The sequence below is a fragment of the Prionailurus viverrinus genome, chromosome B1 (assembly GCF_022837055.1).
Source record: "Prionailurus viverrinus isolate Anna chromosome B1, UM_Priviv_1.0, whole genome shotgun sequence".
Classification (NCBI taxonomy): Eukaryota; Metazoa; Chordata; class Mammalia; order Carnivora; family Felidae; genus Prionailurus; species Prionailurus viverrinus.
Genome location: NC_062564.1, coordinates 68,832,066 through 68,855,263, shown reverse-complemented (window position 1 = coordinate 68,855,263; position 23,198 = coordinate 68,832,066). Strand labels below are relative to the sequence as shown.

General features: G+C 38.1%; 1 protein-coding gene across 9 annotated transcripts in view; it reads left to right on the top strand.

The window, feature by feature from the left end:
* Nucleotides 1-21,747, top strand: part of RAPGEF2 (Rap guanine nucleotide exchange factor 2) — a 249,602-nt gene extending 227,855 nt beyond the window's left edge. For 4 of the 9 annotated variants that reach the window (XM_047855792.1, XM_047855793.1, XM_047855799.1 and 1 more), the window contains 14 exons: nt 2,540-2,697; nt 3,315-3,555; nt 5,960-6,343; nt 7,225-7,436; nt 7,529-7,652; nt 8,268-8,291; nt 9,283-9,506; nt 10,922-11,128; nt 13,072-13,224; nt 13,986-14,108; nt 15,316-15,541; nt 16,104-16,663; nt 18,571-18,876; nt 19,716-21,747. In XM_047855792.1, coding sequence (XP_047711748.1) covers nt 2,540-2,697; nt 3,315-3,555; nt 5,960-6,343; nt 7,225-7,436; nt 7,529-7,652; nt 8,268-8,291; nt 9,283-9,506; nt 10,922-11,128; nt 13,072-13,224; nt 13,986-14,108; nt 15,316-15,541; nt 16,104-16,663; nt 18,571-18,876; nt 19,716-19,741 — 2,968 coding nt within the window. In that variant the 3' untranslated portion in view covers nt 19,742-21,747. Of the gene's footprint in view, nt 1-2,539; nt 2,698-3,314; nt 3,556-5,959; nt 6,344-7,224; nt 7,437-7,528; nt 7,653-8,267; nt 8,292-9,282; nt 9,507-10,921; nt 11,129-13,071; nt 13,225-13,985; nt 14,109-15,315; nt 15,542-16,103; nt 16,664-18,570; nt 18,877-19,715 lie in introns of those variants that run through there. The other 5 variants (XM_047855797.1, XM_047855796.1, XM_047855795.1 and 2 more) reach the window with 4 other exon arrangements.
* Nucleotides 21,748-23,198: the final 1,451 nt, after the last annotated feature.

Here is a 23,198-nt window from a genome sequence, read left to right as displayed (position 1 = left end):
ATGTAAGCTGGTGTCTGAGTCTTGGTTTTGGCTCAGGTCATGAGCTCACAGGTTTGTGAATTCAAGCCCCAAGTCGAGCTAGAGTGAAGCCTGCTTGGGATTCTCTCTCTCTCCCTCTGTCTCTGCCCCTCTCCCACTTGCACTGTCTCTGTCTCTCTTGAAATAAGTAAACCTAAAAGGAAATGTATGTCTCATTTTAAGTATTTTATTGTAAAAATTATTTGAAATAATTCATGTATATAATGCAACTGAAATGAAAGAATTATATTTAAAAGCAGGCTTGGGGCACCCGGGTGGCTCAGTTGGTTAAGTGTCTGACTTCGGCTCAGGTCATGATCTCGAGGTTCACAAGTTCAAGCCCTGCATCAGGCTCTGGGCTGACAGCTCCGAGCGTAGAGCCTGCTTCAGATTCTGTATCTCCCTCTCTCTCTGCCCCTCCCCCTACTTGTGCTGTGTCTCTTTCTCCCTCTTTCTCAAAAATAAACATTAAAAATTTTTTTTTTAAAGTAGGCTCAGTAAACTGTAGGATCTATTTTATGGTATGATAGACTTAATACTAGTTACTACTTAAATTTTGCTCTCCTAGAAATCAAAGATTTTTACAAAGATTTTTTTTTTTTTTAACAAGGCCATTAAACTAGCCAATCAGGCAGATTTTCTAGATATGCCGTGTCCCTCCCTCCCCACCCCTAACACTGTCAGTATTACAGAAGTTATGATGCTGGATGGTGGCAAACTGGCAAGGATAGGTATGGGAGAGGGATGTGAATAGGGTGAGAAGAAAAGGGTGAGGCAAGAGGATTATAGGAGTCAGATCTGGTTGTCAGGTAAGTAGAGAAAGAGTGATGAATACTGAGAAAAGAGAGAATAAGTCAATAGACTATAAAACCAACAAAGGCTAAAAAACAGTTTCAGTAACCATGAGAAGAGTTGGAGAGGTCGAACAATAGATATGCTCAGAGAGGGACTTGTCTGAATTAAGTCTTAACTATAAAGTAGTTCCAATCCAAGAGAGTATCCTCATGTCTGTGGATAACAGATATATAGGCAAGAGTTATTAGATCTTCATTTTAGGTGTTAAAATGTTGCTGAGAAACATTTCTTAAGAAGGCAGCTCTAGTGTTTTTAGCCATTTGTGGCCACTGTGACCCAGTTGGCTCTGTATCTTTGGCCCGAGCCCATAATAGTTGTCTTATGTCATGGATTATAATCTGATACTTTTGGCAGTAAAGATGGTTTTATGTGGTTGAGAAATGAAATTCTACTAATGTGAAAGTTTTAATGTTTCACAGAACATTAATATTTCTCATCTTTATGTGCATGCCTATATGTGTTTAAATGGAAATTGGATTTTGTCACGGACTTACCTATGAATTTGGAAGAATTTACACTAAAATCGTCTTTAATTGTTGGCGACTTTAAAAGAAATATCTTATCCTTGTTTCTTTAACTTTATAATTTCCACCCCCCCCCCACAAAATAAAGAATGCTATTATATATATTTTTTAATTATCATAGCCATTAAAGATAGTAGGTATTATGATCAGGCTCTAATTTCTGAGAACCTAACTGATGCTAAATGTCTTAATTTTATTTATGTCACCTTGGACACCCAACCAAAGAGTTTTCTTTCTCTTCATTTCTAATTTCTAGAAATTAGAACTATAACCATTTGCTGATGATCTAGTTGTTTTGTATGTGTCCATGTTTATTATTTTAATTTTAAAGTCTTTTTTGGAAATAGTGTGCCCTTCAAGTCTAGAAATTTTTAAATGTTATTAAATCATGTTTTTAAGAATTGTCCACAGTAACACGTTTTATAAAGGTAAATCAGTTTGTAGCTATCAGTAATAAGGAGTATTTCTCTGGGAATTTAAATGTCTAACTAGAAATTTTGAGTAGAGAACTAAAAATAAAAAATGAGTCATTAATTTCCTTTGCCTCTTCTTTGATGCTAAGAAATATTACCATGGACCCCTGCTTTTTTATGCTTTGTATAATTAAGAAACAATCCCGGTGTCAGGGTTTCTTTACATTTGACTCCATAGTGATCTCATTTATTTCTCTGAAACACTGGAGAATGAAATTAGGACAGTTTGGATTTTTCTCCTCTGTTTCACTCCGTTTCTTCAGTTCTTAAAGATCAGATTATAAAATAATTTATCATTCTGATACATAAATCACCAGTCGAGTGAGACTAAATACACTCTTTTTAATGTGCTTATTCTTAAATCTATTTCCAGGAGTAACTAGAGCTTATCTTTTCTTGAAAATACTGAGAGAGTACTATTATTCTTTGTCTACTGAAAGAGGCATAGGTTTTAGAGGGACATATGCTTAAGAAACAGCAAAATAAGTTGAGTTAGATACACTTAAGCAGTAGTTGCTACTGAATTTTCAACCAAATTTATTAATGGTACCTTTAAATGAGCTGTCTTATCCAAATATGTTTTATTTATGGTCTGTGTCTATTATATATTGATGAGTTATAACTTTTTACTTGTGGATCATTTATTCTCTAATTTTTCTCTTTGTTCAGTGATATTGGGATTGGTCAGTCTCAGGATGACAGCATAGTAGGATTAAGGCAGACCAAGCACATCCCAACGGCATTGCCCGTCAGTGGAACCTTGTCCTCCAGTAATCCCGATTTATTGCAGTCACATCATCGCATTTTAGACTTCAGTACTACTCCTGGTGAGCATCGCCTGTGCTGCTTTTGTTTTCTTGTAGTAATCTCTTGTCTTCTAACATATGGTAATGCTGTATGCTCTTGGTTTGGCGTGGATTGTGTCAAATGCTCCAAGTCAGAATGAGCCTTAAATTTCAAACCACTGGAATCAGTTCTTTCTTATTCTTCAGACTAATTTGATAGGATCCTGGGCAAATTAATCTCTGAACGTGTTTTCTCTTTCATAATAATAACACATACCATGCCGGTTATTACTAGGTCATGTTAAATAAATAGAGTAAGAGGAATATATTAGATTAGCTTAATGGGATTTTCAATAGAATAAAGATGAACTTTAGATTTAAATTTTTCCCTTTTTTGCTACCAACCTGAGAATTTTATGTGCTGCTGCTGTGTACTGATGTTTGTATTTGTGGATCATTCAGGTGTCTGTGGGGAAAAATATGTTCATGCAGCAGATCAGTATGTTGACTTATAGAATCTTTGAAGAAGGATTGTAATGAGGGAGAGATGCAAGTTTAGCATTTATCTTTTCTAGGGAGGTTTTCCTGATTACTTCACTTAATTGTATTACCATATGCTAAAATCCTTTCCACTTACATATGGCTTTTCTTTCCCCCAGACTTGCCAGATCAAGTGTTAAGGGTTTTTAAAGCTGATCAGCAAAGCCGATACATCATGATCAGTAAGGACACCACAGCAAAGGAAGTAGTCATTCAGGCCATCAGGGAGTTTGCTGTGACTGCCACCCCGGATCAGTATTCGCTGTGTGAGGTCTCTGTCACACCTGAGGGTGTAATCAAACAAAGAAGACTCCCAGATCAGCTTTCCAAACTTGCTGATAGAATTCAGCTGAGTGGAAGGTATACAATATATCTGTCCTATTGGATTTCTTTAACCCCTCTTCAAACCCACACCAAAGTCTAAGAGATGAACACTTTCAAAGGGTTTTTAAAATGAGTAATACCCCTGCAAACGAGAAAGAAGACTTATCCCGTTCTCCAAGAATTGGTGAATCAAAGGAAATGTACCCAGTAGACTGCTGACCCTCACAAGGATCTCTTAAGACCCTTTTGAAAAGGAGGGCACTGTGACCTGAATATTGTTATTGGCTGTCAGGGCACAAGCAGTCACTTCTTACACTGGCTGTAGGACACCAGGCTGGTGAAGTCACAGAGCTAACACTGATTCTCTTTCCTGGATGTGTACATTCACAAACATGTTTTTAAATCATATTCTGTTGTCAATTGCTCCTGCCTACTCAACTTTTCTAGGAGCTGCAATTGTTTAGATGGAGATATCAATGACCATGTGGCTGGCTAATGCTGCCTTTTATTGTGTGCTACACTATGAAAAATACCTCGCTCTAGAACAAACTTTTGGTTGCTTCAGAGCTTGGTCTCCTGCTGCAATAAGTGCTTCTATCACATATTACTGCAGGGTAACATTGTACCTGATTTTGTCAGTCTCCTGAATTTCCCTTGATAATATGTAATGTGTGTCCTCAAACCACAAATTAGTGAAAGTTGAAAAAGCAGTTACCTTTTGGCTCTAATTTAAAGACTAGATTCTGCACTCACTGAATATTAAGGAGTTTCATAAATCAAATTTTTTCTTTTTTTCTTGCTGGATGGAGTGTTCTTTTTGTACTTGAATTTTCCATAGTATAAATCTGATTTAATTCATTCAAAACTTCCTTTTTCTTGCTATCAACTACAACGTTATTACTCTTCTTCACTTTTACTTTATTTCCAACCCTGACACCAGCAGTTACTGTTGTTTTAGGAGATCAGTTTTTCTCATTATCATTTGAAGGCACATTGCTATATCTGTAACCATGATGGAGTTCTACAAATCTCCATTGAGGTGCAGATTCATGGCTCACAGTCAAGAAAATTATATATGAATACATGTCATGGGCTTCATGAGTAATCAAAACTGGGAATGTTCAATCTGTGGATGTAAAGGCCTCAAGGTATGTGTTTTCCGTCATGGTCGCTTTGGTGAAAGATGCAAAAGGCCAGTTTGGCAAGACTCCCACTGGGCTCATTCTGCTTCTGTCTTTATGGAATTTGGCTTAGGAAAACATCTGTCTACTAAACCAAAAAAACAACCCCACAGGGCAAACATCTGGATTCTATTTTCAACAAGTTGTTTACAAAGAGAAAGGAGTAATAATGAGTTCTCATCTCTGCCACTGATAGTAACTACTCATTAATATTTGGGAGCCTCTGTTTCCTCATCCGACAAGAATAATACCTGCCCCACTTACTTGTAGGGTTTTTGTGAAAACCAGATATTTAAAAGTTAAAGATCAGGGCGCCTGGGTGGCTCAGTAGGTTAAGCGTCCGACTTCGGCTCAGGTCATGATCTCGTGGTTCATTAGTTCGAGCCCTGCATCAGACTCTTTGCTGACAGCTCAGAGCCTGGAGCCTGCTTCAGGTTCTGTGTCTCCCTCTCTCTCTCTGCCCCTTGCTCCTCCCCCTCCCCCCAAATAAATAAACATAAAAAAAATCTATTTTGGCATTATTGTACTCATAGTATCAGATAGAAGGGAATATCTTATAGGTTTCTTTGGTATTTGAATAAGTTGGTTCAAATTGGATCACGTTTACCTATTAATAGTTACAGACTCTCTGGGAAAACAGGGTGATGACCTGTGTCTGATCTCTTCTGCCTTCCTTAGAGCCTGTTTTCTTATTTAAACTGAAATTTTAAATTGAGCTATTTTGGGCGCCTGGGTGGCGCAGTCGGTTAAGCGTCCGACTTCAGCCAGGTCACGATCTCGCGGTCTGTGAGTTTGAGCCCCGCGTCAGGCTCTGGGCTGATGGCTCGGAGCCTGGAGCCTGTTTCCGATTCTGTGTCTCCCTCTCTCTGCCCCTCCCCCGTTCATGCTCTGTCTCTCTCTGTCCCAAAAATAAGTAAACGTTGGAAAAAAAAAATTAAAAAAAAAATTGAGCTATTTTCTGTCACTTTTAGCAAAAATTCATAAAATGATCTGGAAATCAGGGAAGGGCAGGAGAAAAATACATGACAACTGGTACAAATGAAATGACATGTGATTTATTAGCTCCCATCAGTGACTTCCTGATAGGTGATTCTATGAGCTGGTGACTGGGGCAGCAGCTGAATTCTCTGTCCTTGTACAAGAGAATTCTTCCATCACTCACAGTCTGTTCTTGCAAATGTTGTCTACAAAGTAGCATCATTCTTTCAAGTAATGTCATGAGACTGCTGCTTAGGCTTAGAATTGTGTGTTTTTCACAGGTATTACTTGAAAAACAACATGGAGACAGAAACTCTTTGTTCAGATGAAGATGCTCAGGAGCTGTTGAGGGAGAGTCAAATTTCCCTCCTGCAGCTCAGTACTGTTGAAGTGGCCACACAGCTCTCTATGCGGAATTTTGAACTTTTCCGTAACATTGAACCTACTGAATACATAGATGATTTATTTAAACTCAAATCAAAAACCAGCTGTGCCAACCTGAAGAAATTTGAAGAAGTAATTAACCAAGAAACATTTTGGGTAGCATCTGAAATTCTGAGAGAGACAAACCAGCTGAAGAGGATGAAGATCATTAAGCATTTCATCAAGATAGCACTACACTGCAGGGAATGCAAGAATTTTAACTCAATGTTTGCAATCATCAGGTAAGCGAGCATACAGGTCCTAAGATTCAATTCAGTTTGCAGATCAAAAATACACATCAGTCCAGGAACACCGTATAATTTCTATAAGTGTAGTAGCTTTTGATTGAATCATATTGAACAAGTCCTTTTCTCGGAATCCAATGATTCTTAATTTAAAGTCTCTGGTGAGCTACATGTAGAGCCCAGAAAAGCTATATTCACTACTTTTTTTAGTTCTGCGACTTAGGGCAAATTATTTTAATTTCTCTAGACATCAGTTTATTTCTCATAAAGGAACAGTGCCCCAAAGAAGGATCAAGTAGGTTCAATGATATTATGTATGTGGACTTCTATCAGCCGGCACAAGGCAGATGCCCACTAAATGTTCATTTTCATTTTCTTCCCGTGTAAGTGCTTATACTGAGGCCGGAAGACACTACAAACTGAAACAATTAGCAATATTGCTATTCACGGTGATTATGAATCATTGTCTCTCACTAGGAGTTTGATCGTATTGTCATTACTGTTAGGACTTTTATTTTATTCCTGTAGGATACTTGGCCAGTCTGTTTTATCACCAGCCTCCTATGTGCCAAGCGCTTCTCTGTGCATGGAAGCAGAGCTGCAAAACAGATGCTGCCCTCATGATACTTCACATTCCAGTTGTTTGTCCATAATAAACAGACTAGAAGGGTCTGAAGGGTAATAACCCTTGGCCCTGACCCTGCTTCTGTCTTCAATTCTCATTATCCAGAATTATTAGTAGTTTCTTATGAATCCCATAAATTGCTATGTATATACAGCATAAACACAGAGGTATTATACGTTTATAAACAATATGCTATTTTTACTTTCTTTGTTTCGTAAGAATGAGTCATTTAATTTCCTTTTTTTCCTTTCAGTGGCCTAAATTTGGCACCAGTGGCAAGACTACGAACCACCTGGGAAAAACTTCCCAATAAATACGAAAAGCTGTTTCAAGATCTCCAAGACTTGTTTGATCCCTCCAGAAACATGGCAAAATATCGCAATGTCCTCAACAGTCAAAACCTGCAGCCTCCCATAATCCCTCTATTCCCAGTTATCAAGAAGGATCTCACATTCCTTCATGAAGGTAAGTATAAAGTAGATTTTCTGTCTTCACTTGTGGAAGCACACGATAAATGAATGTGATAGGATTCCCTTTTTCTTCTTTGCCAATTACAGGAAATGACTCAAAAGTTGATGGGCTAGTCAATTTTGAGAAGCTAAGGATGATTGCAAAAGAAATTCGTCATGTTGGCCGAATGGCTTCAGTTAACATGGACCCTGCCCTCATGTTCAGGACTCGGTGAGTGTGTCCTCTTCAGTAATACATGTAGGCTTAGAGAAGTTTGGGTTTAGAGGTCTCCTAATAAATGAGAAATTTTTGAATATTTACATTTGTAGCTTGGCAGAAATTTTATTAGGTTGTGGCGAGAATCCCCTGAGCTCTAATTCGAAATAAATGTCTTATTCGGCCTCAGGTGCACTTTTCACTGTCCGTAAAAAACAGTTTGTCCTGCAGAAATTTTTCATTTGACACGAGGCACAACTATTCCTTACTTGTCAGAACACTGGTTTGTAGAGCTTAAAACTCATAACTGATAGTATGAACTAAAATATGTAAAGAACCCAAACAATATGGGCTCAGTATCCATGCAATGGATTTAGTTGGCAGTGTAGTCAAAAATGATTAATCCAGTGAAGGAGAGGAGTTCTTAGAACAAAAAAATTAACCGTATCTGTCTCTTGAGCCAGAAAAGTATTGCGGGTAAAGTTGTGTGTGTGAGGTGATTATGCAGTTTAATGTTTGTGAGCTTCTAGTACTGCTTATCCAAAAGTCTAGTCCTTTCTTTCTGAGCTTGTGATCTTTCTGTCTCTCTTTCTACACCCATGCTTCAATCTCCATGGCTCTCACTTACAGGAAGAAGAAGTGGAGGAGTTTGGGGTAAGTGGTGGAGACCTTGCAAACCCACACACAATTCTTATTCTGCTCATTGCATTGTTTTCTTACCTGCTGTATTTTCTGATGCTTTGCATTTTCTCTTAACCCTCTTGCTGACTTCACGTTTAATCTGTTGGGGCTTTTGTTTTTGAGGTCATGATCCATGAGAGCTGTGAAGTGGTTGATGACTGTTCTGGGGAACTGTAGGCCAGGCATACTTCTCAGTCTTCAAAAAGCTTTTATTTTAATATGATTTGTGTACTTGGAAATGGAGAAAGCCTAATGCGGGGTTACGGGAGGAAGAACATTAAAAGGAAAAACTGTGCAATTTAAATACTATTGCACAGATATTTAAGTAAATATATATAATGTAAAAAGTGCCCCAAGGTGTTAAAACTACAGTTTTTACAGCTCAACTAACTACTGTTTTCATTCTATAAACCGATACTTTTTAAACATAATTCTTAACAATTCATGTGCTAGTTTCTATATATATATATATGTTTACATTTGCATGATCATTTTATTAACAGATTGACCCATATTACTTCAAAAACTCTTTCACTCAAGGAATAAGAAAACGATTGTGAACAGTGTAGCTAATTTTATTTAAATTTATGTAAAATATCATCTTTAGGAGAAGTAAATTTCATGTAAATCTCAATGATTTTTAACTGTGTATTGCATGAGCTCCTGTATATAATCAGTATTTGCTGGCTTCTATGAAAGAACTGCCTTGAATGCTCTATATATGAGAAAAGCAGAATTTCCGAGTTGGACTAGAAACATATATATATGTATGTACGTATGATTCTTTTTTAACTTAAGAAAATTTAATCTATATTAGTCTATATTTCCTTGTAACAGTTTACTTACCAGAATGAGGCATGTGATCTTTTGAACGCAGAATACTTGTGTAAGTCTTGGCATGTTTCAAATAGATAAAGGAACCCCATGGTAGAGTGAGCTGCATATCTGCCTTTTCATCTTCCAGGTCTCTCAGCCAGGGTAGTACAAATGCAACAGTGCTAGACGTTGCTCAGACAGGTGGTCATAAAAAGCGGGTACGTCGTAGTTCCTTTCTCAATGCCAAAAAGCTTTACGAAGATGCCCAAATGGCTCGAAAAGTCAAGCAGTACCTGTCCAATTTGGAGCTAGAAATGGATGAGGAGAGTCTGCAGACCTTATCACTGCAGTGTGAGCCAGCAACCAACACATGTGAGTTTTTCCTTAAAGCGGCTGCAGAATCTGAAATGCAGATTTGTTTCCTGAGCAGTGGTATGGGCGGCGACAAGTGGAGCTTAGCACCGAGGGGGCAGTAGCATCCTGGCAACATACTAACCCCTCCCTTGAATGCTGCCATTGATCCCATGCAGTACTGGCCTAGGCCAGGCCTCCCGTCCAACTCACTTGGCTTGGGCAGGGTGACCACAGAGACTTAGGGGGACGGCTGTTTCCGTTGTGTCTTTGTTGTCTCACAAAGATACTTCCAAAGTGATGGGCAACCTGAGAGGCGAGAGTGGTGAAGGGCCTGCCTCGTCAGAGGGGTCTGTGACTAGGTGCACCTGCTGCCTTTTATACCCTCAGCCTGACAGTGCCGGCAGGAAGTTGGCCTGGCACAGGAAGCAGTGGTTCTGCTGCACGGTACCAAAACGCAGCCTAATGTGTAGTTTCCCAGCCTTCAAAAATCTGACCAGGCTATAAATGGGGGCAGTTTTCTGCTTGTTTGCATCTGCATTCGTGTAAGATCGAGGCATTTTCCATTTAGGACACTTTCGGGTCTTTTATGGACAGGTTTGAAGATACCCTTGATAGAATTTAAATGTTAGATGAGTTGAGAAGATTCAAGTTACTAGATTTTCCCAGGACACCAAAGAGCTTGTACTCTGGAGTCAGATTGGTTTGAGTTCAAATCCTGTTTTTTTCTCCAGATAGCAACGTCCCGTTAGGCAACTAACTTGAGCTCCCTAATCCTTAGCTTCTTTACGTGTAAATGGAGGAAGTACATCTGTGTCATTGAGTTGTTTTGAATGTTAATACGTTATACATACAGCATTTTTAATTGTCCTATTCAGATTGTCTTCTATATGCCATGGAATTATATAATCAGTCTAATATTCAAGCTGTATTGGTTGCTATTGGCTAACATAGATAATTTTACCCATAGGAGAGAATTTAAGAGTGAAAAGATTACAGTTAATACCATTTATTAAATAAAAACTAAGCTCATACATGTCAAGGAATTTTGAGCTCCATTTTGAAAAGTAATCCTAATAATTTTCCTGTTGTAGATTTTATCATATATTTCTGCTTTTTATATACATACACACAGCATATTGAACTCTCCACATTTTTCTACTTTTATTTTTAATGTGGTATTTAATAGTATAATCATCATTTGCGACAGCTAGTTTCATAAAGTAAATATCTTTGTCCTGTCAGGCCTATATTATTTTCTGTAACTAGGGTTCCCTCCCACCCCCATTTCTGCCCTTTATGTGGATAACAGGAAAAAGACATGATACACATTTTCGTGTTCTAAAGTGTAGAAAATGCTTATGCAGTTCTGAACTTGTATATAGCTACTAACTTCTGAAATTTCTTGTTCTGTTTTTAAACCAAACAATTAACAGTGCCTAAGAATCCTGGTGACAAAAAGCCGGTCAAGTCTGAGACCTCCCCAGTGGCTCCAAGGGCAGGGTCGCAACAGAAAGCACAAGCCCAGCCACAGCCCCAACAGCCACCGCCACCACATAAAATCAACCAAGGACTGCAGGTTCCTGCTGTGTCCCTTTATCCCTCACGAAAGAAAGTACCCGTAAAGGATCTCCCACCATTTGGTAGGTGATTCAAATCATATCCTCTTTTGAGGCTATTTGGTGTCATGTTTTTCAGATTAGGAAAAAATCCTTATCTTGAATACCTCTAATTTACTTGAGTCTCTATTTGATTGTTACCTCTTAGTAAAACATTAATGTTCAGAAAGTTAAATTTTACTGTTACCAGTGGAAGGGACTGTTTACTGTTTATTCTATAGAGTGTCTCCTTGAATCATGCTCATTTGTTATTGGGAGGGGAGGGCGTGTGAAATGGGAGTGTTAGTATATATCTATTAGTTTTGTCCCTTTATGTAAATAGTACAACAAAGTTATATTTCATAAAATGTATGGGTTCTTTTTTTGTACATTTATGTGAAAGGAAACAATGTTAATAAAAGGGGGAAAAAAAAATCTTGTGGTACAGTTTACTTAGATAAAATAGGGTATTGGTCACTGAGCTATTCCTACCCAGGGACACCCTGTCCTTATGAGGTGGGCAAGAGTCTTCCAGTAGGTCCTTCGTATACTTTATCTTTGGCTCTTTCTTCCTGGTCAGCATATATGCCATTTGTTGAATTTGGGGAAGAGTGACAAAAGAATATCTTTGCTTGACATTTCCCCTTTGATTTGTATTTGTATTTGTATTTGTATTACTCTCCCTATCACAAACTGAATTACAGGTTTCTTTGCCCGTCATCTTATTAATATTCATATCTTCCTAAAGCCCCTGCAACCTGACTTCTATTTCCTCTTTTACACTGACCTTCTTATATGGAAGTTTATCAGTCTTTCTTTTACTTAAATATAACTTTTTAGCCAAATGTGTAGGTGTGCCTGAATATAAAGCACTTTTTTAATCTCTGTGCAATGCTGGCCTTGGAATTTTTTCCCAAATCACAACTATTTATTCGTACAGCTTTAGTGTAGCTAACATTTTCATGCATGTTGTGTATATCAGCATGTATATACATAAATATTGCTTTAAAAGTGGTCTTTAAGTAACTGTATTAAAACAAGATCAGATGTTTACATGAGGTGAAATGAAGGCTTAAATCTCTGTTAAATTTCACCGCCTCCTTTTTAATGGATCCTGGTAAGTCTAAGAACATTAAAACTAGCATTGACTGAGGCAATGTCAGGTATTTCCAGGTATTTCCAAGTATTTCTTTGTCGTTCAGAAATAAGGCAATTGAGAGTGCCTCATAAGAATACTAGAGGCTTTGTAAACTATTTTAATGTGACTCCCCCATTTCTAAAAATATTTCTTGGGGGGGAAATCACCTTATATTGGGATATGTAATCCTTTTTCTTGTACCCTCATCCTTCTTGATCCTACGCTTGGCACTAGATCACTCCCTTCTGAAATCGTCTCCTGTGGTTTCTGTGACACAGGGCACTTCCATGGGTCTACTTCTGCTTTTCTTGTATCTATTTATTTGATCGAATATTAACTTCATGGAATTCCCTAGAACGTTTTTATTCACTTTTCTTACTACCTCTGATTAGCTCTTGGCTCGTTAGTTTTCTCCCATCATTCCCACTTCTCCTGAGCCAACACATCCAGTAATACCAAAATACCTGTTTGAGTTCCCCAAAATACTCAGCCTTGAATTCTAATAATAAATACTCTTAGCTGATCACTTCTGTCCTAAATTCTAATATTTTCAAATTGTTCATTTTTTTTCTTCATTGTTGTCTGTTGTCAACATATTCTTGAATGAATGTTGATTAAGATTTAGAATCTAAAGTAAAATATCAAAAGCAGTCTATTTCTAGCACTCCAGCAGATCCCAGTCAGAAACCACATTACAGGTACTGTGTGCCTTCTGTAAGCTTACTGTTTATACCATGATGATATTACAAGCAGGTTGAAACTAAATGTAATATTAAATCACCCAAAAAGATTTCATTCATGTGATTCCTTTTTACTCATGAAAATACATATTTCTTTCTTTCTTTTATAGGCATATACTCTCCACAAGCTTTAAAGAAAATTCTTTCTTTGTCTGAAGAAGGAAGTCTGGAGCGTCATAAAAAACAAGCAGAAGACACTATATCAAACGCATCTTCCCAGCTTTCTTCTCCTCCCACTTCTCCACAGAGTTCTCCAAGGAAAGGTAGAGCTAAATTACTTACTGTTTTCCTTTATAGAAATCTATACATTTCAGCTGCAATAAATTCCAGATTTATATATCACGTCATTTTTGATGTTCGGGTCATTTAAAATGATGTCCTATATAATGCCCAATGGATTTACCCCCCCACCCCCCCTGGTTTATAAATTTGGAAGAATTTTGGTATTTCTTAATAGTAAATAGTGTTAAACTACATATTGCCGTTTAAAACATATATATATGGTTTTTATTGATTGTAAGTATGGAAATAATTTTTATAGTAAAAGGTGTTCTAACTAAATATAATTATATAACATTAACTGCAGAGTAGAAAGCTTTAAAAACATAAGAAAACTAATATCTTCCTGATTTATTTTTTCATTGTATTAACACGGGTCTTGATTATCTTTTTTTTGTTGCTATTTTATTTTCAAAGAGATTAAATTTTAGGCAAACTCACTTCTTTATGTTGATGCTTTCTTATATTAAAATAATAGTAATTTTTTGCTGAATAACCCTCCAAGTTCCTTTCTCTTTCTACCCTTTAACTGAATGGGTATAAACGAGTAATAAATGGCTAAGACAGTTTTCTCTAGAGGAAGGCCAAAAAGATGAATAAATTGTTAGATTTCACTGACATAACAAATACCTTTTCAGCTTTACTTCTTAGATATTTCAGACATGGATGCATTTTGTGTGCGTATCAGTCTCTCCTGTCCTTGTTAAATGGATACATCTAAATTCTTTTCTCATCCTGTTGTTAGGTGGCAGTGACAATCAGCTGAGATCTTTTGGCTCCGGGCAGTTGGACTTAACCAGTTCCTCCTCTTCTCTTGGAAGTGAGAACAGTAACAAGAATAACAATGCTCCACGGACCTATGGGATAGGTGGGGTTTACAGAACCAAAGACTAGGGGTGGGAAAGAGAGGAATTTTCTCATTATTAGTTAAGGAAAATGGGAGAATTCCTCTAAACGTCAAGTCCTCCACCCAAGTGATTATTTTTCTAGAGGTGTTTTTTTGAGAGGACTGTTCAGGGAACGCTTTAAATCTTGTCCATCAGAACTTTCAGTGTCCTCTAAAAAAAGACTTCTCATAGATGAATGCATTAAATCTCATCAAGACCTGTGCAACCTTTAAAAAATAAATCAGGAATTAACAAGTTACTGAAAGGATGGGGAAGTACTTATAGAAGGTAAATTAGCAACATTTAGGTGTTCTTGATTTAATTTTTTTATTAGGTAAGTGGCATTGAAAAATCTGCACTGCATACACATAATCGTATAAAACCAGTATTTTAAGTAATGTGAGATCTATAGTAATATTGTTTAAAAAATGAGTACTGAGAAACAAGATTTGAATTTTTTCATTAAAAATTGTCAAGACAAGCACCTCTTTCTTTGTGGCTTTCAAAATTATTTTTAGCAGCAAAGGAGAGTTAAGGGTCCTTCAGGACATCTGTTTAGACATAGTGATGGTCTAGGGAGAAACTGGAGGTTTTGCACATTACATCCTTCAAAACAATTGGCTTCTTTGCGATTCATCCAATATAATATTAATACTGAAAAACAAATGGCAAAAACCCAAAGGTATTTTCTTCAGGTATTTCAGGTATTATTCTTAGATGTCCACTTGAAATGGTAAGACAGATACTTCTAGCTGAATATTCTCTGCCATAAAGTTCTAAAAATTAAAAACTTCATTGAAGATTACTGACTTTGCAGTTAAAAAAATACTTTTAAACTTGATCATACTTACTCTTCTTAGTTTCTTTTATATAGACTAATAGTAGTAGTATTTATACCTAAAGGAGCTAAGAATAGTCAACTAGTGCCATGATTTCTGCAAAATTTCCTAGTGCACATAACAGTGTTTCTTTTTTTCTTCTTCAAACTTTCATGAAACATGTTAAATTTCATTTGAGTAAAAGTTTACCTTACCAGTCACCCAAGTCTCCACAAGTAAAATGGTTTTTCCCTCACTTCAATGGTGGTACCTTTGGCCTGCATTTTGGTTTTGCTTCTATTTGGTAGACTTCAGTTTTATGTTGTAAACCTATGGTGTCTAATTAATATGGTCGTTATTTCCCATGCAGGCTACACTCTGGCTCCCAGTGGTACTGTGGATAATTTCTCAGATTCTGGTCACAGTGAGATTTCTTCACGATCCAGTATTGTCAGCAATTCTTCCTTTGACTCAGTGCCAGTCTCGCTGCATGATGAGAGGCGCCAGAGGCATTCTGTCAGCATTGTGGAGACAAACCTCGGTGTGGGCAGGATGGAAAGGCGGACTGTGATTGAACCAGACCAGTACAGCTTAGGGTGGGCAGCGTTTCTTTAGTGTTCTTTTACATTCCTTCTTCCATCCTTTAAAAATTAGTCCTTTATTCTGGATGTGGATTTCTGTTACTTTACCTAATGCCCAAGAAATGCTCACCCATCCCAGTTCTAATTTTTACAATTTCTAGATTAAGTTCCGTGCAATTTTTGTTGTATGCACTGCTTTTCAAGGTAGCTTTATTCTTGGAATACAGTTACTCTGTGCTAAAGGAAGAGGCTGGTTTCAGGATGTACCAGATCCTGTGTGTGCGCTGCCTCCCTGAAATCAGATTATGTTGACTCGTCCTTTAACCTTCTAAGGAAAGGGTTCCTTTATTATATATAAGCAAGTAGTTGTTCTTTTCCCTCTGTATTGGTGATGACAAGGTGAGCAAACTGGATGTGGCAGAACCGGCCAGGAGAATGAAACTTGGGGGGTGCTTTTATCCTCTTCCTGTGATGAAACAAAGCCACCTTTCTGGGGGGAGAAAACATATTTTGGTTTTATAGCATAGATTTATTAACAATCTTGCACTTTTTCCCCTTTTCATTTTCAACCACGTAGGTCCTATGCACCAATGTCTGAGAGTCGAGGCTTGTATGCTACAGCTACAGTAATTTCTTCCCCAAGCACAGAGGAACTTTCCCAAGACCAAGGGGATCGTGCGTCACTCGATGCCGCCGACAGTGGCCGTGGGAGCTGGACGTCGTGCTCAAGTGGCTCACATGATAATATACAGACCATTCAGCACCAGAGAAGCTGGGAAACACTTCCATTTGGGCACACTCACTTTGATTATTCAGGGGATCCTGCAGGTTTATGGGCCTCAAGTAGCCATATGGACCAACTTATGTTTTCCGATCACAGCACAAAGTACAACAGGCAAAATCAAAGTAGAGAGAGTCTTGAACAAGCCCAATCCCGGGCAAGCTGGGCATCTTCCACAGGATACTGGGGAGAAGACTCGGAAGGTGACACAGGCACAATAAAGCGAAGGGGTGGAAAAGATGTTTCCATTGAAGCCGAAAGCAGTAGCATCACCTCTGTGACCACAGAAGAAGCCAAACCTGTTCCTACGCCGGCCCACATAGCTGTGACGTCGAGTACTACAAAGGGACTTATTGGTAAGCTTATTAGAGAGCTTTGTCAGATCTCACCTTTCAAAAGTAAAATTATGTGTTCATGGTTCTTTTCCTCATCTTGACCCACCCGTTGTTGTCGGGGGCTTCCAAATTAGCGGTATGTTCAGGATTTTGAAATAAGAGTAGTCAAGAGCCCAGGTTCTGTGGTCAGGTACATACGGATATATTCCAGCATAATAAACAGTCTGTACATTTTAGCAGTCAAGATCAGCAGATTATCATTATGGATGTTTTCTTACCTTTTAGGCTAAAAGTATCAGAAGGATGCCCATTCTTTCTAAAGGAAGAATTGTTTGCGTAATTGGAGCTGTTTTAAAAGTTCTATTTTGTTCCTTGAATTCTACTTAGAACTTGACACTTCGCATATATAAATCTTCCATTCACTTTTGTTATGCAGACAAATCATGTGCTGCACACTGTAGAACAAGGAAGAGGGTGCTGAGAAGTAGCATAAAGCATAAGAGCATAGGCTGCGGATTGGGGGTTGAATCCCTGTTTGCCACTTTACTAACTTTGTGACATACAGGCAAGGTACTAACCTATATCTGCTTCTTCCTTTGTGAAACGAGCTTAATAATTTCTATCAATACGGTTGATGTGGGGATTAAAGGAACTCAATGGAAAGCACTTAGAACTGTGCCTAGATAGTAATTTATAAGTATTTGAAAGATGTTTTTGCTTTGCTGCTGCTGTTTCTCTTATGAAGTCTCTCATGTTCCCCCATTCCTATCAGGTTGTATTTTCTATGGCATAGTCAACATCTACCTAACTGAAGTGTAGGAATAAATTACAGGATACAGAGTCAGAGACTCTATAAATACAGAATGGAATTTATTAATAGGGAAATTGTTATTTTGCCATATAAATAGTCATGGATGGATAACAGTTAATACCTTGTCTTGGGTTGCAATTTTTAAAGCACTTTCTTTTAACAAACTAATACTTAGAATTTTTATTGCAAAGACGGGAATGAGTTTCATTCCTAATAACTGAATCTATGAAGTTCCAGAAAATAAAACTCTCATTCTACTTGGCTTCACAGATTTCATGTTCTAGGTCATGAACGTTAATAAAGGACTTTAAAAGAAATACATACCTTATAGTTTAGAGTTTTAAAATTTGTGTCAATTTTTGCACGACTTTTCCAAATTTAATTCTCTTTTCCAAAGTGAGGTCCAAGACCTGAAAGTAACGTACGATTGATTTTCTGCCTGACAAGGGTAAATGCCCAGGTAATATGGACTAGCTTACCTTGTCCTTAGGGTAGGGGGAGAAGGAGGAAGGAAACTTTTAGCAGGCACTACTAATATCTCCCAGGCATAATACTAGGATTTTATGTTTTCTCTTTGCTTAAACTTTCCAATAAACCCAAGGGTTAAGTGTTAACCTTATTACTATTTTATAGTTAAATGCAAGATCTGAAGTAGTCTGTTTAGTAACGTCTCTCACCAGTTATTTTACCATGGTGATAACCATTGAGAATATTTGGCCCAGTTAACATCCATTTCCTCGCCTGCCATATCCCCCACGCAACATAAATCATCACATTTGTCATTGCACGGTGTTTGCTGTCTCAATAATTAGTTTTATAATTAAAAAAAAATTTTTTTTAATGTTTTATTATTTTTGAGACAGAGCGTGAACGGGGGAGGGTCAGAGACAGAGGGAGACACAGAATCCGAAGCAGGCTCCAGGCTCTGAGCTGTCAGCACAGAGACCGACGCGGGGCTCGAACTCACGGACCGTGAGATCATGACCTGAGCCGAAGTCGGCCGCTTAACCGACTGAGCCACCCAGGCGCCCCAGTTTTATAATTTAACGTAAACATTTGTGGCATGAAATAATCGTCCACAAAATTTGCAATGACCGGTACATTGTCTTCACTACAGTGCGGAAGGAGGGCAGGTATCGAGAGCCCCCGCCCACCCCTCCAGGCTACATTGGAATCCCCATCACTGACTTTCCAGAAGGACATTCCCATCCGGCCAGGAAACCTCCAGACTACAACGTGGCACTTCAGAGATCTCGGATGGTCGCCCGACCCACCGACACAGCTGGGCCTTCGCCTGCACAGCAGCCACACGGGCCTCCAGCGAGCGGCAGGCCAGTGAACAAACCGCAGTGGCATAAGCCCAATGAGTGTGACCCGCGCCTCGCCCCCTATCAGTCTCAAGGGTTTTCCACCGAGGAGGATGGTATATATATGCATTCTTAAAACCATAGCATTAGTGTGTTCACTTATTCTGCCTGTGAGCTTTCGAGGGCATTTGTTTTCTTAACACCTTGGTCAGCTGCGTCTTTAGCCGTATCCTACATAAGGAACATTTTGTGTTCAGAGTTTGTTCGTTCCTGAACGTGTTTAGAAATACCAAAGATTGCCGAGGGGACACTTGCAATAAAGTGTATTACATGACTAGATTTCTTACTGATTCTCAAAGTTTCTCTGTGGAAATGTATTTGGACTTTTAACGAGATCCGAATGAAAGTCTGAAAAAGAAGCATACCTTATAGCTTCTTTGCCGCCTTTCTATAAATCTACCTGGCCATGCTGGAACGAGGGTGACGGAGATCACCCTCTGCCCTTGTTTAACATGTTTTATTATGCAAATAATCATAATGGAAAAAAAGTAAAAGACAAAAAATGAAAATCACTTCTAGTCCTACCTCTTGCAGATAGCAATTATTAACATTTTGTTACATATCCTTCTAGATTTATGTGTGCGTATATATTATTTAAAGTCCCATGCTGCTTCATAATTTTCAATTTATTAACTTTACAATCAGTAAGCATACGATATTTATATCTTCTGTGTATATTTAAAGATATGCATCATATGTACTTTTTTTAAAACTTTAATATTAATCATTACTTAGAAAAAAAGGGAAAAGATTTTAAGTGAGCTATACTAAAAACATAGCTATGGTATTTTTATTTAACCTATCAGTGAATGTATTCTCTCTAGCAAAGAAATGACTTGCCTGCTCACTTTTTTTTTTTTTTCCTTTCTTTCTTTTTTTCTCATTGTGTTTGCAGAAGATGAACAAGTATCTGCTGTTTGAGGCACAGGCTTTTCTGGATCCAGAGTTAGCCACCTAAAAGGAGAGCACAAGAAGACGTCCCTAGCAGTGGAGCCGTGGAACTCGCATTCTGAGGATGGTGGACCAGTTTGCCTCCTTCCCTGCCTTAAAAGCAGCATGGGGCTTCTTCTCCCCTTCTTCCTTTCCCCTTTGCATGTGAAATACTGTGAAGAAATTGCCCTGGCACTTTTCAGACTTTGTTGCTTGAAATGCACAGTGCAGCAATCTTCGAGCTCCCACTGTTGCTGCCTGCCACATCACACAGTATCATTCCCAATTCCAAGATCATCACAACAAGATGATTCACTCTGGCTGCACTTCTCAATGCCTGGAAGGATTTTTTTAAATCTTCCTTTTAGATTTCAATCCAGTCCTAGCACTTGGTCTCATTGGGATAATGAGAAAAGCTAGCCATTGAACTACTTGGGGCCTTTAACCCATCAAAGAAGACAAAGAAAAACAATGAAATCCTCTTGAGTACAGTGCTTTGTCCACTTGTTTACAATGTCTTTTTTTTTTTTTTTAATGAATTTAAAGATTGTGTTCAGAGAGTAAATGTTCTATCCATTTGATGATCACAGTATTATTTTGAACCTTTAAGTAGGGTTGCCAGCCTGGGTTTCTAAAAAACCAAATATGCCGGACAGGGTGTGGTCACACCAAGAAGAGGGAAGACCTGGCTTGCGACCCTGTCTTCCCATGTCCTTCTGGCCTCACCCGTGAAGTGCCCTATCCTGGAAGTAGAAGATGTTAGCCAATTACTTAGATACCAAGACACCTCATCCACTCCTTCCCCAGTGGGTGGGGTTCTTCTGTAAAACTGTTTGCACATGGCCAGGGGAGGGAAAAAGGACTCTTGTGTCCTGTGTCTGAGCCTTATGGAGTGCAGGACAGTGTCGTTTGAGGGCGTGTCCTGCTCCATCGAGACGGATGGCAAACCCCGTTTTTTTAAGTTATGTTTCTTTGATTTTTGTTAAATTAGTTTTAGGGATTTTTTTTTTTTTTTCATTTTTAAAGAGAAACGTTTGTAACTGGATAGCATTGCAGTGAAAGCAGCTTGGGATATTGGAGCTAACGCCAGCTGTTAATACTGCTCTTTCGAGACAGCCTCCCTGTACCGAACTGGCATTAGGGAATAAACAAGCCTTTAACGTGATAGAGGAACAAAAGATCAAAAACCTGATTAGACATGCCAGCCTTTGCGAGGTGGGTTAGTCACCAAAGACTAACCTGGAAGTGGCTTTATGGACGCTGCAGATAGAGAAGGCCTACGTGTAGCAACCACCTGCTCACAGCTGCTATTAACCCTATAGTGACTGAAATGACCCCTCCACTCTATTTTTGTGTTGTTTTTGCACAGACTCCGGAAAAGTGAAGGCTGCCAATCCGAGTAGTACTCAAATGTGAGGAACTGCTGGTCTTGGATTTTTTTTCCATTAAATTCAGCTGATCATATTGATCAGTAGATAAACGTAAATAGCTTCAAATTTTAAAAGTCAAATTGCAGTGTTTTTTCACTGCATCAAAACGATGTCAGTGCTTTATTTAATAAATCTCTTCTGTATCATGGCATTTGTCTACTTGCTTATATATTACATTGTCAATTATGCATTTGTAATTTTCCATGTAATAGGCATTATTTGCCAGTTTTCTTATATAGGCTGTGGACCTCATGTGCAGATAGACAGAAACCTAGCTCTACCACAAGTCGCACAAACGTTATCTAAGCATTAAGTAATCGTAGAACATAGGACTGCTAATCTCAGTTCGCTCTGTGATGTCAAGTGCAGAATGTACAATTAACTGGTGATTTCCTCATACTTTTGATACTACTTGTACCTGTATGTCTTTTAGAAAGACATTGGTGGAGTCTGTATCCCTTTTGTATTTTTAATACAATAATTGTACATATTGGTTATATTTTTGTTGAAGATGGTAGAAATGTACTATGTTTATGCTTCTACATCCAGTTTGTACAAGCTGGAAAATAAATAAATATAACATAAAGCCTGGTGTCTATCCTTAATGAATCGTGCATGCTTTTTATTTCTGAAGTGTAATAAGGCCTTTGGGTCTTACTGCAGGAGCAAGCCCTCAGAAGGTCAAAGAGATTTAGCCTACTTAGTATAAAAACTACCTAAAACTATTCTTTTAGGTAGCTTTCTGTTGATTCAAAGATACTAATATCACAAACCAAACCACATTCAGAATTCAGTGTTTCTTGAGATTCAGTGAAAAATAATGATGATCCATATATATTTATAGAGCATTGGTCTCTTCTCAACTCTTTTCCAATAAAAATTTCTGTGGGACATATTTTAATTCCCAGTGTGCATAATGAGAAACAGGACCTCAGAGAACATAAACTGTTATTCACGATCATGACCACTAAGTTCAAGGTACAATGTAGCTAATGATTTGAGACTTCTGAGTACATAAAATATTGTTATGTCTAGGAGTTGTGTTATTTGGTAAGTCTGAGTAATGCTTCAGTCTATCAGAAGGGCACTTAAAAGGTAAAAATCAGTTCAGCAGCAACCTATTTAAGCACTTTTGAAATCAAGGACTCATTTCTTAGCCTCAAGCAGACATAAAGAAAAATGGTACCACTCACTGGGAAGCCTCAGAAGCTGGAGTGGAAGCATATGGGAGCACGTGCACAAAATGTGAGAAAGTCTAAAAAGGAGTCAGAAGTTTAGCCCTACTACTCAAGTGGCCACTGGCCAAACTTAAAAAGCTTTCTGAATCAGCATTTGTGCTAGCTGTCTTGGTGAGAACATGTTGAAAATCTGGCCATCGAAACAATTGGAGAATTAAAACGAGTAGCTTCAACCATACCTTTTAAAAAATGAAGGTATTGTGTATAGATGTGTTATGTGTTTGCCTCTATTCGTTATAAAAGCCGTTCATTACTCAGGGACACTCATCAAAACAACCACCTATGCTTTAATGCAATGCTCGATTTAAATTTGTCATTCAAAAAGCTTAATTTTCTCCAATCTGGCTGGAAAAAATTAAGAATCTGATGCTAACAAGCTCTTCATCCTAACTTTTTGTATTCTTAAAACAGGAAAATGACTAAACTACGATGCCCATTAAAAACCCTTTTATATTTTAGGTTACCTTTAAGTAGGCAAAGACTTGTCTCTGCTTCAGGGATTCAAGAAATCCATGTTCATCAGATGTAATCAACAGCAATGACAGAGTTTAATCCGTGTCCTGTTAGTAACAGAATTTGGTCAAGTTTTAGGAATGTTGTAGAAGATACTTTGTTGGCAAATATCTGATGCTCTATCCCCTAATCAAAAAGGCAACACAGACCCAAGTCTGTTTCCATGCACACAAGTTAAAACCTTCCAAATATTCTCAGCTTAAACCTGTCGTCCTATATTGGGAAGTAATAGAGCTTATGTTCATCTATGCTTTAATGTATTTTAGC